Source organism: Rhipicephalus microplus, chromosome 2 (assembly GCF_043290135.1).
Source record: "Rhipicephalus microplus isolate Deutch F79 chromosome 2, USDA_Rmic, whole genome shotgun sequence".
Taxonomy (NCBI): domain Eukaryota; kingdom Metazoa; phylum Arthropoda; class Arachnida; order Ixodida; family Ixodidae; genus Rhipicephalus; species Rhipicephalus microplus.
The window spans coordinates 235,952,595-235,966,164 of NC_134701.1; the positions used below are offsets into that span (position 1 = coordinate 235,952,595).

Sequence of the window (13,570 nt, forward strand, 5' to 3'; positions counted from 1 at the left end):
TTTTTATAGTGAATGCTCATTTTTTTTCTCTTGTTATTTTTCGCAAGACCACTCACGGAGAAACCAATATTGTTTCTGGCATGAAGCTATCCCAGAGCCTATTAACACTTAAGATGATGCTTTATTACCTCAAGCACAAAACATTAACTACGAAACGTGTTTGACGTCTGCTAGAAAGTCTTGTGGACCACTCACGCAAGCGTATTCATATAACATTCCCTTAGAAACTTGCAAACCACTCAAGGGGTTGTGAGTGGAGTCACCGAGCCAATCCTTTCCGAGAAACGAAATCGGCGTATGAAAGCCGTGAACATGTTGGAAGTGTGAGGTGAGGCATCAAGAAGCAAACAAACAGGCCTTCGTTGTTTTTTCGAGCGATTTCTTGCGGCTCTAGACTGTGTCCCCGACAAAATCAGCCAGGAAACTTTCTCTTGAGGAATTCGTGCATGTGCTCGTACACGACCAACATTACGGCACCGCCGGGACCAAGCCGAAGGACTTTGGGCACGAGGCCTTTGTAGAGAGCGAGGAAACCTTCCTCCACGTACACTGTGCGCACGCTCTGCAGGCAAGTCCTGTACTTGATCGTGCCCGGTGGCCCCGGCTGCGGACCCTGGATGCGGCTCTTGGCCACGTCGAACGGTATGTTCATCATGGAAGCGCCCGTGCCCGCCACGAATCCCGTGGCGAGTCGCATGGCGAAGGTGCCCGCCTCGCTGTCTATCTTTGGCAGTTTGTCCTTGACCGAGAAGTAAAAGCCGAAGTAGAACATGTTGAACAGTCCGTTGCGACTCATGGTCGACGTGAGACCGAGGTTGAGGCCACGAAGCCCGAAACCTGCCTCGCGGTAGATGCTCCTGGCCACGGCGAACGTGCTAGGCTGCCTCGTGACGACCTGCTTGTCGGTCTGCAGTCGCACTTTCACCACTTCAAACGGATTCACGAACACGGCCTCGGTGAGACCCGCGAACAGTCCGGCCAGAGACAGGCTCACGGCCGTCTGTGGTCCACCGAACGCGAACAATTTCTTGTACTGTTCGAAGGTGAAGAACTTGACGGCGCGCTTCGGCGTCTCGGCCAGGATGGGCGGCAGGATTCCCTTGTAGATGGCCAGGAATCCCTCGGAACGGACCATGCGACGGAAGCAGTCGGCGATGGAGGTGTAGCGGTGTTCCCCGGCGGCGGCGAGCAGCTGGTTGTGTTGGACCTGGAAGCGGGTCTTGACCACGTCCAGAGGGTGCATCATGCAGATCTCGACGAAGCCCGCCGAACCTCCCGACACGATCTGGATGGCGGCTTCCCGAGCCAGCTTCCGGACGCCCGAACGCTCAGACATGGTGCCGGTGGTACCTGTGGCAGCTCTTGTGGCCACACGGCTGCGAAGTCAAGCGAAAGCAGAAAGGAAAAAAAATGAGCACTGTGTTACCCCTGGATCTATTGCCACTGTACACGGTTTATTTACGTGACCATGCCCACTTGTAGATACCGTACCGATTACAGTGTGTAACTTCACCATGTGCTTATGACTTCGCTCTCGGGAGAGGGTAGCGTGTGCGCTGCTTCAGCAGCACAGCCACTTTCAACAAGTTACGTCACTACACTGCCAATACGTGAAGTTTAAGCAATTCATAGGCCACCAGACACAACATGTAAATCACAATTGTTTACGCAACTATCATTTTATCTGGCACTCGTCAACAAAAGGGTGTAAGCCCGAGACAGTTCTAGTAAGCTTCCTTGATTTGAATAATGATATCTCTAATTGTGCACTGCTAGCTAGAATAGTGCGGTTTTAAACATAACTTCACACGATTTCTTGAAAAAATTCTTCAAAACACGGGTCCAGTATAACCAAAACGACAACAACAACAGCTGTACAACAACAACAAAGTGCAACTCAATCGCAGGGTAGGTGCTTTACCAACGCCTCCTTTTTTTTTTTGTAGAAGAGGCACAGACTTTGCGATAGCTAGAGCTATCGCGGGATGGGTTCCAGACCTCCACAACGTGCCGCGGTGTACAATACTGCTCCGACAATGGTGTTATGTCTGAATTGCGCAGAGAAATCACCCCAAATATGCAAGAGAAAAACCGTAAACGCTCTCTCGCAACTTTTTGGACACGTGCAGGGCGCGTGCCGAGTGGTCGCACTCGAGTTCAGTTGGTTCAAAACCCGCGCTTCGTTTCGAAGGCAGAACTTTTCCAACACATAGCTCGCAAGAGAGATAACATTTCAGTTTCATTGGATCATTGAGGCGCAAACCCACTCTACTTGCTCATGCATCAATCGGGCGGAATGAAGATTAAATAGTAAGTATTTTGTAAGTCAAGTAAGTAGTAAGTCAAGTCTTACGACAGGGCAAGGCATTGTTTTGTTGGAACCATTATACTGTTTCCTACAAGGCGTCGACTATCACAGATGTCCGCATCAGAGTATCACGTACGAAGAAGAAACGAACAAAATGTAGGTAATGGTGGCGGTGACGATCACGCTTGACTACATACTCACTGAGGCACAGAATAGCGTGAGAAGTTTGCGGATACATGAAGGAAATATTGAGAACTCAACCACTGACAATAAACGACTTTAATAACGCTTACTATACAATGTGAGAAGCCATGTCGATGAAGGAGGGTTCCCAACATGAAAACGTGACAACCGTTAATTCAACTATAGCAGCAGCATCGGGCGATCATTGAGGTAGAGGAGCAATAATCCTCCACCAAGCTTCGCAGCTTGGTTTTGTAGCCACCGCAGGTGATGTATTCCTCAGTCACGCTGCGGTGGCGCTGTCGCTTATCGGAAGCGCAGTCTAGTGTACAACCGTGTCACTCCGCAGGCTATAATAATGACGTGGTGGAGGAGGCACCGATTCATCTGCAGAGTGTGTCACCACCACATTATTTTAAATCCTTATTGTTCGCCCACAATATATATAGGTCAGGTGGATCTATATAGCGGCTGTTCTGAATGCAACCAGATGATTCTCTGCGCTGTGTGTAACGACGACAATGATGATGATAATAATGCCTCAGTCATGGCTCCTACCCATTCAGAGGGATTGGCCAAGCATTGGCTATATGATTTTGAGGGCCTCTCAAGTAATACGTATTCCTAACAAAAAGAGGAATGAACGTATTTAAAAACAAAAAAGAGTGCAATAATTGTTTTTTTTTCGCCATTCCCACCAAACAGTAATCTCTATATCTTGAGTAAATATTACAGTAGTATCCAACAAATTTAAAATTTATGTTTTGAATCTGCTCATTAATGCTATAATAATACATATACAAGTAGCGATTTAGAGGCACACTCCTTTTGTTTCATGAAGATAACTGCGAATGGCACCAAAGGCATTTCTGTGGCTGAAGCCCAGTGCCGAAGCACCAAAGGTAAGTATATTGTTAACTGAGAAGGTCAGCCTTAGGTTAGCAAATGGGATAACAAGAAGTCGTTTTCTTAAGAATCTGTAACGGCGACATGACAAAAAAAGGCTCCATTGATCGCATCTGATTATTAATCGATATGCGGGGTTTAACGTCTTAAAACCACCATATGGCTATGAGACGCAGTGTGGAGGGCTCCGGAATTTCGATTACCAGGGGTTCTTTAGCGTGCGCCCAAATTCGAGCACACGGGCTTACAGCATTTTCACCTCCACCGAAAATGCAGCAGCCGTAGCCGGGATTCGATGCCGCGGCTTGCGGGTCAGCAGCCGAGTACCTTGGCCGCTAGGTGCACCACGACGGCGCTACGGAAATTTATGACCTGTTTTCTTCGGGCGATGCGTTAAAATTATTAGACGCTAAACGTGGCAAACAACTTTGTGCACTTCCTATTGACGTAAAGGACTTGTTTTATTTCTTACCACATGACGAACTGCTGGCAACAGCACAAAAAGTGCACAGACTGTAATGAATGTTTTGTGTTTCAGAACTCTTCCCGCATTTCGGACAGTAAATTTTTGGAACTTTCAGCCTATTATCTATGATCAACGTACATCCGGTGAAACGGGAAGCCATACATTCAAAAGAAGGGTACGTGTATTATATCTTCGCTTTGCACCAATCCTAAGCGACTTGTTTTTGGCCAGATAAGATAAAGCAGAGCTGCATCGTTTGCCCGAAACGAGCTCGTTAAATGTCGGTCAGTGTATACGTTGATGTTTACATAGTGCTCCTAGAGGAGGGAAAAGATACGGTGCAGAAATATGCTTCTGAAGTTCACAGGTGTGTTAAGACTGTTTTCAATTGATATATGAGCTGCCTACGCACACTGCTATCAAGTTTCTTGACACCACAAGACTGTTTCGAGACCTGACAAAACCTGCTGGTGCTATGAAGCGCGAGGTAATGAGCCAATTTCGCCGCATGCGTCAGCGCAATCTAACCCCCGTATTCTAGAACGCCCCTTCACTCAACGCTCCACCTTCACTTGAGAAAGCCGATGGGATCGCCCTCTCTAGGCAGGGAAAGTCACTGCATATCAGTGATAATCTGCGGCAATTCTTGAGTAGCGTAGCGTCACTTTCATCCGAGCAGCGGCGCAGTGCTCAACTCTGCCAAGTGAAGGGTGAAAGTCGAGTCGAGGAGCGTTTGTGAATACGGGAGTAAATTGGGCTAAACTCTAAGTGTAGATATGTGTTTAATGCATTAAACAAGTCCTGTATTTACAGACGCATTCAAGTTTTCGCTTCCAGTCTGAGCGGATGTTACATAGTGGCTAAACCATTTGCATGTACAGCGTTCAGTTGCGGAATCCTCGCTCCGAAAACTGCTCATGCAGAATAACCATTCACGTGTTACACCAACCGGAGCACATAAAAAATGGCTCTTATGCGTTATATTCATAAGTTGTCACACAATATTCCATAATATCTGCAATCAGAGGAGATCCCGCGTTCAACGAGGCTGGAAAAAAGCAGCACAAAGGTTGATTAGTTGCCTGCACTACCAGTGTGGTTTACAGTACTTCGCTGTCACGTGGTAAGCAATATGTAGGGCAGACGGGGCGCTGTATAAATGAACGGTTCAAAGAACATGCGCAAAATGTGAGGTGCGAAAGCAGGTGATGTGTGAAATGCTTTCGTAGAGGGGCGGGGAAGGATCCGTAGATTGAGAAAAAAAAAAGGAGATGGCTTCCGTCTTCAAGCTGCCTTAAGCGAAGGCATAGGGAACCCGGTGAGTTTTCATCTCGACCATTCTTCTACTTGATTTTTTAGGGGCGAAGCTTCTTAAGGCGTGGGCTGTGCATCCCCTGTACGTAGCCACCTCTCGTTTAGTTCTTGCAGTGTTCACTGGATGGCGGTACTTGTAGCTGATGATGAAATGATGTAAGATGTTATAAAATAGACGGCAGTACTTGTAGTTGATGATGAAAGGTGCGAGATGTTCTAAAATAGGAATGTTGTCACATATGGCGCGTGTCATTGGTGGAAGGCAATCGTTCGATTTAGTGTGGCGACGTACGCTAGGGGGAGCGTTGTAACAAAATCGAGTGGACAAAATGTAAGGAGGATTCATGGTTTACCAGGTTTCCCTCCAGAGCATCGCCCACTCATCATCATTCACTTCGTGGATATAGCGGCACTTTTTTTAGTAACCTGATCCGGTTATGAGAAGGAAGACGAAGTGATTCTTTGTAGAACACATCTCGCTCGTCTTAGTGCTTTTCTGGACTTTTCGCTGCAGTTGTGGGATGTATTGCCCCGTAGGTTGCGGTAATGGATGTACAACCTCACGAGGCAACGTCTGACTCCGGTTCGACCGCGGCCACTACCTCGAGGAAGCGAGGAAACACATCCAGTGAGAGCGATGACACTGAGCTGTACTCCGCATCTTGCGACGAGTCCTCAGACGACGGCTTTCAACCTGTCCTGCACCACAAGGCCAAGCGACGGATCATCAATCCATCGCCGGTGTCAAGCACAGCCACCGTGAAAACGGCGCCCCAGCGATGGCCCCATTCCATCCTGTTTGTGCCAAAGAACGCTACCGAAAGTCTGCGTGTTCTGAACAGGCAAGCGCTTTCGCTCTATTTTGAGAACACTGTGCCGAACGAGATTAAAGACCTACGGCTTAATACAAGAAGGAACATCCTGGCTGTAGATGTGTGGCACCCGAGTGCGCTGAGCACGCTGCAACAAGTAACACAACTGGGAAACATTGCAGTTAGGTCCATCATACCAGCCGATGGTGTGACCACATCAGGAGTCATTTACGACATTAACACGGAAATACCAAACGCAGACCTTCCAATACTTATAAAACCAGCGAGTCAAGACAACGTCATTGTCAGCGTTGGACGGCTTGGAAACACACGCTGTGTGAGAGTAACGTTCAAAAGTGACTGTCTTCCCGCATACGTGAAGGTTGGCCACTTTCGTCAACAAGTTCGACCGTTCATTCCTAAACCCGTGCAATGCTTCAATTGTCTGAAGATCGGCCATGTAAAGGGTGTTTGCAGGAGCTCCGCAGCGTGCCCCCGGTGCGCCGAACCACACGCGGAAGACAACTGTAGCGCTACCACACTGAAGTGTCCTAACTGTCAGGGTGCTCACAAGGCTTCTTCGAAAGAATGTCCGCACATAAAGAAAGAATTTTCTATTCTGAGGCAAATGGTACGAGACAGCTCCACCCACAAAGAAGCTGCCGAGAAAATCCGGCGAAGACGACGTCGCCGTCGAAGGTCTTCACGTCGGAGAGCGCCAACCTCAGGCGATAAGTCGACGCATCAGGAAAGATCGCCAGCTTCAGTTTACAGCACGGCAAACACAGACGTTGTAAAAGATTGATTGATTGATATGTGGGGTTTAACGTCCCAAAACCACTATATGATTATGAGAGACGCCGTAGTGGAGGGCTACGGAAATTTAGACCACCTGGGGTTCTTTAGCGTGCACCCAAATCTGAGCACACGGGCCTACAACATTTCCGCCTCCATCGGAAATGCAGCCGCCGCAGCCGGGATTCGAACCCGCGCCTTGCGGGTCAGCAGCCGAGTACCTTAGCCACTAGACCACCGCGGCGGGGCGACGTTGTAAAAGAGCAAAGGGGCAGACCAGTCTCTACAGAAGAGTGGCCTCCACTTACGCGTACACAACGCTCAGAAGAGCCGCAGCAGAAGCCGTCTTCTTCGGAGCAAGCTGCTGTAATGGAGGACTTGCGGAACACAGATCAGCAAGTAATAGCTCTCTTGCGACCACTAATTAACGCCATCCGCTTGTTGTTAAGCAACTTGCACACACCGTCAGCAAGAAGTGCATTGCAATTACTGGACGCTTTGAGTCCAGTACTCGCAGCGCTTGAGTAAATAATGGCTCACCAGCCACTGTCTTTCAAAGAAGAGGTCCGAAAAGCAGCGATTATTCAATGGAATGCCCGGGGACTGAGGTCACGCATCGCCGATTTCCGTCGGTTCGTGTACACCAATAAGTTCCCCATCATTGTCATCTGCGAGCCAAATTTGCAAAAAGAAATCAGACTTTCTGGTTATGAGTCATTCATGTCGTCTACAACTGTGGACAATAGCAAAGTTCTGATGTTTATTCGCCGCGACCTCACCTACATTCATCATCCGGTGTCACCCCACGACGACAATCAATATAATAAGTATAACAGTGAAAAGGAGACTTACCATCACGGTTGTGGGTGCCTACCTCTCTCCGTCAAGGCGTTTAGACCATACAAGACTACAAGGTATCCTGTCAGCAACTTCTCACCCATGCATTATAATTGGCGACTTCAACGCCCATCATACAATCTGGGGAAGTTCGAAGACCAATGTTAAAGGGAGAAAGTTGGTGTCCTTCGCCTCCGACAACCAACTTTTCTTGCTAAATGATGGCAGTCCAACGTTCCTACGTGGTTCAAGGTATAGCAGTTGCCTTGACCTGGCCTTTGTCTCACGAGGCCTCGTCAGGCATGCTGAGTGGTTTCCAGACATAGAAACGCATGGAAGTGACCACATTCCCATTTGCGTCAAAATCGAAGGATTGTCCCATGCTAAGATACGCGACAGTGTTCAGAAAGTGGACTGGTTGAAATTCCAGTCTCGCATGGAAGAGCAATGTGAAGCAAACATAACCCTCGACATAGAGGAGATAATTAAAAGCACAATACACGATACTACGTGTACCCTCACCTGTTCTCCCAAAGTAACAGAATTTGACATCGAGCTAGAACGACTTCGAGCAATCCGACGGCGTGCTGAACGAAGATACCGACGCACGGAGGCAATAGAAGACTTACGGATTGCTCGACGTATACAAAAGAAGATTCAGCGCCGGATAAATAAACTCGAGTCACAACGTTGGACTGCTTTTTGTGAGTCACTTGACCCACGAAAACCTTTATCCCAATTGTGGAAGACGGTACGAGGTCTCCGCACAAAACCCACTCAGTGGTCTCCATTCAGGGCTCTCGCACTTTTTGAACAGAGACGCAGCACTGACGTGGCAGAAGACTTCTGTGCCAGAGTATCTGGGCCACTCGCAGTGCCCAATAGCCTATTGCCCTCGACTAACTGTCCACAAACACTGGATTCCCGCATGGATATGCTTTTTTCCATCGTGGAGCTCATAGCAGCACTAGCTTTGTGTGGACGCACGTCGGCACCAGGGCCCGATAGAATTTCTTATAGGGCCTTGTGTCATCTGGTTGAACGCGCGAGAATCCTCCCTTTGGAGTTGTACAACAAATCCTGGCAAGACGAAACGCTCTCGACAAGCTGGAAGACAAGTCGCCTAGTTCGACTTCTGAAGCCAGGCAAGTCACCGTCGGACCTCTCATCGTCCGATCGCATTGGCCAGTTGTGTAGGCAAAGTTATGGAGAGGATGATCCTAGGACGCCTGGAGTGGTTCTTAGAGTGTAACAACATCTACCCAGATGCCATGGCAGGATTTCGGCGTGGTCGAGCATCGATTGACAACGTAGTGGACCTGGTCACTTATGTCCAACACGAGAAAGGCCGTAAGCGTCTCTGCGCATCTTTGTTCCTAGACGTCAAAGGGGCGTATGACAACGTTACGCATGAAGCTGTTCTCACCGCTCTTGAAGATATAGGAGCAGGTGGTCGGATGTATCGCTGGATACGTAGTTATTCGTCAATGCGATCCTTCTTTGTGAGCACTGAAGACGGTCCAACCTCTCCACATTACAGCCACCGAGGCGTCCCCAGGGTGGCGTACTCAGCCCTGTGCTGTTCAATCTTACGTTAATTGCTCTCACTGAGCATCTGCCAAGCACGGTCAGGCTATCAATGTATGTACGCAGATGACATCTGTATTTGGGCATCGGCTGTAACACGCCTACAGTTACGAGGAAGAATTCAAAAAGCTGCCACTAAAACATTACTGTACCTCCGAAATCGAGGCTTGGAAATTTCTTCCGAGAAATGCGCCCTCGTAGCTTTTACACGAAAGCCTATGGATAAGTACACTATAAGCATCAATGGTCAAACTGTACCATACGTTCGATCGCACAAGTTTTTGGGCGTCATAATTGACAGGAATCTATCATGCATGGAGCGATCCCGTTTCGTACATGAAGAAACGGTTAATGGACATCTGTAATATACTGAAGTTCTTTGCAGGGAAGACTTGGGGAATGTCTCCCAGTGCAATGCTACAGCTGTACAGAGTACTTTTTCTCGGTTTCCTGCGGTATAGTTTACCGGCATTGACCAATGTAAGCAAAACAAGCCTTCGAACGCTACAGAGTGTTCAGTCCCAGGCACTCCGGATTTGCCTCGGCTTGCTTCGTAGTGCGTCAACAATGGCTACTATAGCTATCGCCGGTGACCACCTCATCACGACACATATCGACGTTGAGGCACTCCGGACACATAAAAGGCATATTGCTCGGACACCCTGCCACCACCTATAGCCTCTTTACCAGCAGACAGACCACGTTCGTCATTTTGCCAAACGGTCACCCCATACCGCGATTCTTCGCCAACATGCTTCACACCCACCGCCAGGCCTTTGACTCCTCCCTGGTGCCTGACTCAGGCTAATATCAGGCTAACTATACCTGGCATCAAGAAAAAGCAGATATGTCGTCACCTGCTCTTAGACAGCTTGCTCTGCTCTTGTTATACGAGACGTATCAAGGCTGTATACACGTATACACCGACGGCTCTGTTTTACAGAAGAGTTCAACGGCATCATTTGTTATACCGATAATAGACACGACAAGAAAATTCAAGACCTCCCACTTTACGACATCAACGGGAGCAGAGCTCACAGCTCTTCGTGCCGCATTGAAATTTATCAGCGATCAACAGCCACAAAAATGGACAGTTTTCAGTGACTCAAAGGCGGCACTGCAACCCCTTCTATCTATCCCCTTTACGCCACGGCCCGTACGAACAGTTGGTATTTGAGATTGCAGAAAAGACTCGCCAATTCATTGAGGAAGGACATGAAATAGCCTTTCAATGGCTGCCAAGTCATTGTGGAATAATTGGCAATGAACGGGCCGATCGAGCTGCCCGTTCTGCCCATACTGAAAGCGATGAAATATCAATTCCGCTTTCCAGAACTGACGCTGCACGGAAACTCCGCATGCTTGCTCGCAAGCACACCACGTCACAATGGAACGAGTCACATTTCTTCCATGCACGGTTAGGTACTTTAGACTCAACTCTCAGTCTTCGAATTCCTCCGGAATCACGCCGACGAGACGCTACTATGCTGTGCAGATTATGGTTGGGCGTCGCATTTACCAATGCGTATACGCGTTCCGCATAGGAATGGCTGACACTGCTGCCTGCGACCATTGTGGCAGTGATAAAACATCTTGGAACATTCTGTGTGAATGACCACAATACTACTGCTCGCAGAGACAGTCACTCTGCAGTGCACTGGATGAACTAGACAACCAGCCTCTTTCGGAAGAAAGACTCCTGCGCTGCCGACAGGACTTTATGTCGCAGAAGGCTGTGAAGGCACTCATGCGCTTCTTGCGTTCAACCGGCCTGTCCAAACGGCTGTGATTGGAACTCCCTGAATGTGTGTGCATGTGTTTTTTTTTCTAATTTATTTTATATCTCTCTATAGCTATCCTCTTTCCGATTCTTTTCCCCACCCCCGTACAGTGTAGCAAACCAGTTCGTCTAGGTTAACCTCCCTGTCTCTTCCTTTTAATTATTTCTCTCTCTCTCTGATCCGGTTATGTTCACGTGCATGATCAACGGCGTTCCGTTCCCTATATTATACAAGCGAAGGGACGTGGTAGACAAGATCAACGTGAATGCGGCGCCTGCGATGCTCGTATTCGCACGGTTAAGAGTGCCGCTGCGGCCTCGGCAGTGAAGGCGACCTTATCGCTATATAACGAGTGTTTCCAGCTGCAGATTAGCGCTTATCGCGCGCCCTACAAGTGTCATTACCGCGCAGTCGAGAAACACGGAGTGGCTCATTGAGTACGTACACGGGGGCTATCAGGCCGAGGTGAACTGTCAGGTCGGCGAGACGGCGCAACGCTGGGAAGACCGAGGTTCAATGAATCGGTCACGCGATGTCATTAGAGCAAGCTTGAAGGTCAATGAGTATCGATATGACAAAATATTACAAGTAATATTAAGCCAACATTGCGGAAGGTATACTTTCCGACAACAATTACACTGATTCGTGTCAAAGGAAAACTACCACAGGCGAGAATTTTCGCATGAGTCAGATTTAGCTATGTTAATAAAAAACTGAGAGCGAGTTATGACCTTTGTTTCCAACAGCGCAAATGCATTCTACAAGTTGAGTTGTTGCAACGCCTTCGACATAAATTAGCATACAGGGTGCGGTTCCAACATACAGATGTTTTTAGGCACAACCAAAGTAAGTTAACAGTGACTAAGTTCACTTATAAATGCACCGGATGCAAAGGTGTGGCACAGTAACACCGGAGATTGACGTTTCCGCTGACCATAATTAGGTTAGGTTATATAAAAATAAAAGCGCTCTTGTACGGAAAGATGATCACGATCTAAACTTTCATTAACAAAAGTTGTAAGGATGTACATCAAAAGTGAAGAGCCCAGAGCACGTGCCCTATTTGTAGTGCTGTTTGGTAGCCGCCCTGCTCCGTTCCAACCATGTATCTATTTTCTATAATGCCTGGCAGCAACCATGCACACAAATGAAAACACAAGCTCAGAATAATTAAATAAAATTTTGTGCCATAAGTACTTACGTATCAGATCAGCTATAATGGGAATTCTTCGGGTTTTACGTCCCACAACCATGATATGATTGTGATTATGAGGTACACCATAATAGACAGCTGCGCAAATTAGGATCATCTGATAGTCTTTACGTGCACCTAAATCCCATAGCCTCTGGCACGTGCCTCTGGCATTTCACCGATATGCGGTCGTAATTCCATCCCGCGACCTTCAGATCAGCAGCAGAGTGCCATTTTCACTAGACCACCGTGGCGGGTGATATCAGATCACCTGCAAATCCGCTTAGGATTTATCAGACAGGCACATAATAAATTTTGGAGGATGATAACTTTCTTTTCATTCCAACCGCACTTCGATGCGTTTGCACAAACCTGGAATCAAACCCGTAACCTCAAGTTCGGGTGCAGGACGAGAGCTGAGCCACCACGCCAGGTAAAATGACGCACAGCTACAGCTGTGGCAGAACGTATACGGCGCAAGAGGCGTAACACGCAGTTATATCAGTGCCTGACGATCGTAAAGGTACGTCATTGATTTTTGTGGTCGCTTAGTATCCTCATAGGAAAGGTTAATAGCGATTTCACGCCATGTTTCGTCTACGACTCCGTGGGTTGACAAAAAACAACCATCGCTGAAGCCTGTCGCAGACACTGAAGATGAAGTGTTTGTTTGCTATTGAAATTCCAGCCATCTTGGAAAACGAGCCGCGCTTTGATGAGGCGGTATGCCTCGGAGTCAAGGATTTAGAGAGCGCCACGCGAAAAATAACGCAGCAACTAAAGCAGTGGGTGCGTCACAGTCAAGGCGAGCAGGTGCCGCCGGCGTCAGTTGTAAACAAACACGCTCCACATAAGCACTCTCCTTTCCCCAGTCACAACGCGACACGAAAGGCCGGCGCGCGTTGGCAGCAAAGGTGAATATAACACACTCGCCTACTAACTAAAGACTCCGGATTGCAGCTACGATGAAATTTCGCGAGTCAGCAAGTCAGACAAGCCCCGTGCCACCTGCCTGTCAACCAAGCACCCAAGGTCACGTCCTCAGTGCCAATTAGCCTCAAAATAGACGCTTCACTGTGCGCTTTTGGCGCTAGCACGTGTACAGGGGAACCCTGCGCGACAAGCGTCAGACGGGAAAACGCCCCGCGCTGCGGCGGCTCGTAGCGAAATACCGCGCTGCTAACAACGTCTCTCCGAATTTCGGTATCTGCTCGATCGTATACGCTGAGTGCGCTGAGTGGGTAGCGATGCTTGACCGAGCACTAGAGCTAGCCTTTGGTTTCGTAATGGCAGAACGCGGACACTCACTCACCAGCTTAATGTGGAAGCCACGCAAGTCCGCTCGCCACTCGCGGCGCCCCGGATAAACGGAGGCGCTGGGGATGGCGC

General features: G+C 48.4%; 1 protein-coding gene across 1 annotated transcript; it reads right to left on the bottom strand.

Annotated features, from left to right (window-relative positions):
* Positions 1-101: 101 nt before the first annotated feature.
* On the bottom strand, positions 102-13,570 carry LOC119170258 (mitochondrial 2-oxodicarboxylate carrier). Its single transcript, XM_037421375.2, has 2 exons — positions 13,494-13,570; positions 102-1,376 (listed from the first exon to the last, which is right to left on the bottom strand). The coding sequence occupies exon 2, from the start codon at positions 1,334-1,336 to the stop codon at positions 413-415; it is 924 nt and encodes a 307-aa protein (XP_037277272.2). The 5' UTR covers positions 1,337-1,376; positions 13,494-13,570; the 3' UTR covers positions 102-412.

Bases quoted from the DNA above. Each gene is read 5' to 3' on its own strand.
- LOC119170258 (XM_037421375.2), bottom strand. From the start codon at position 1,336: ATGTCTGAGCGTTCGGGCGTCCGGAAGCTGGCTCGGGAAGCCGCCATC.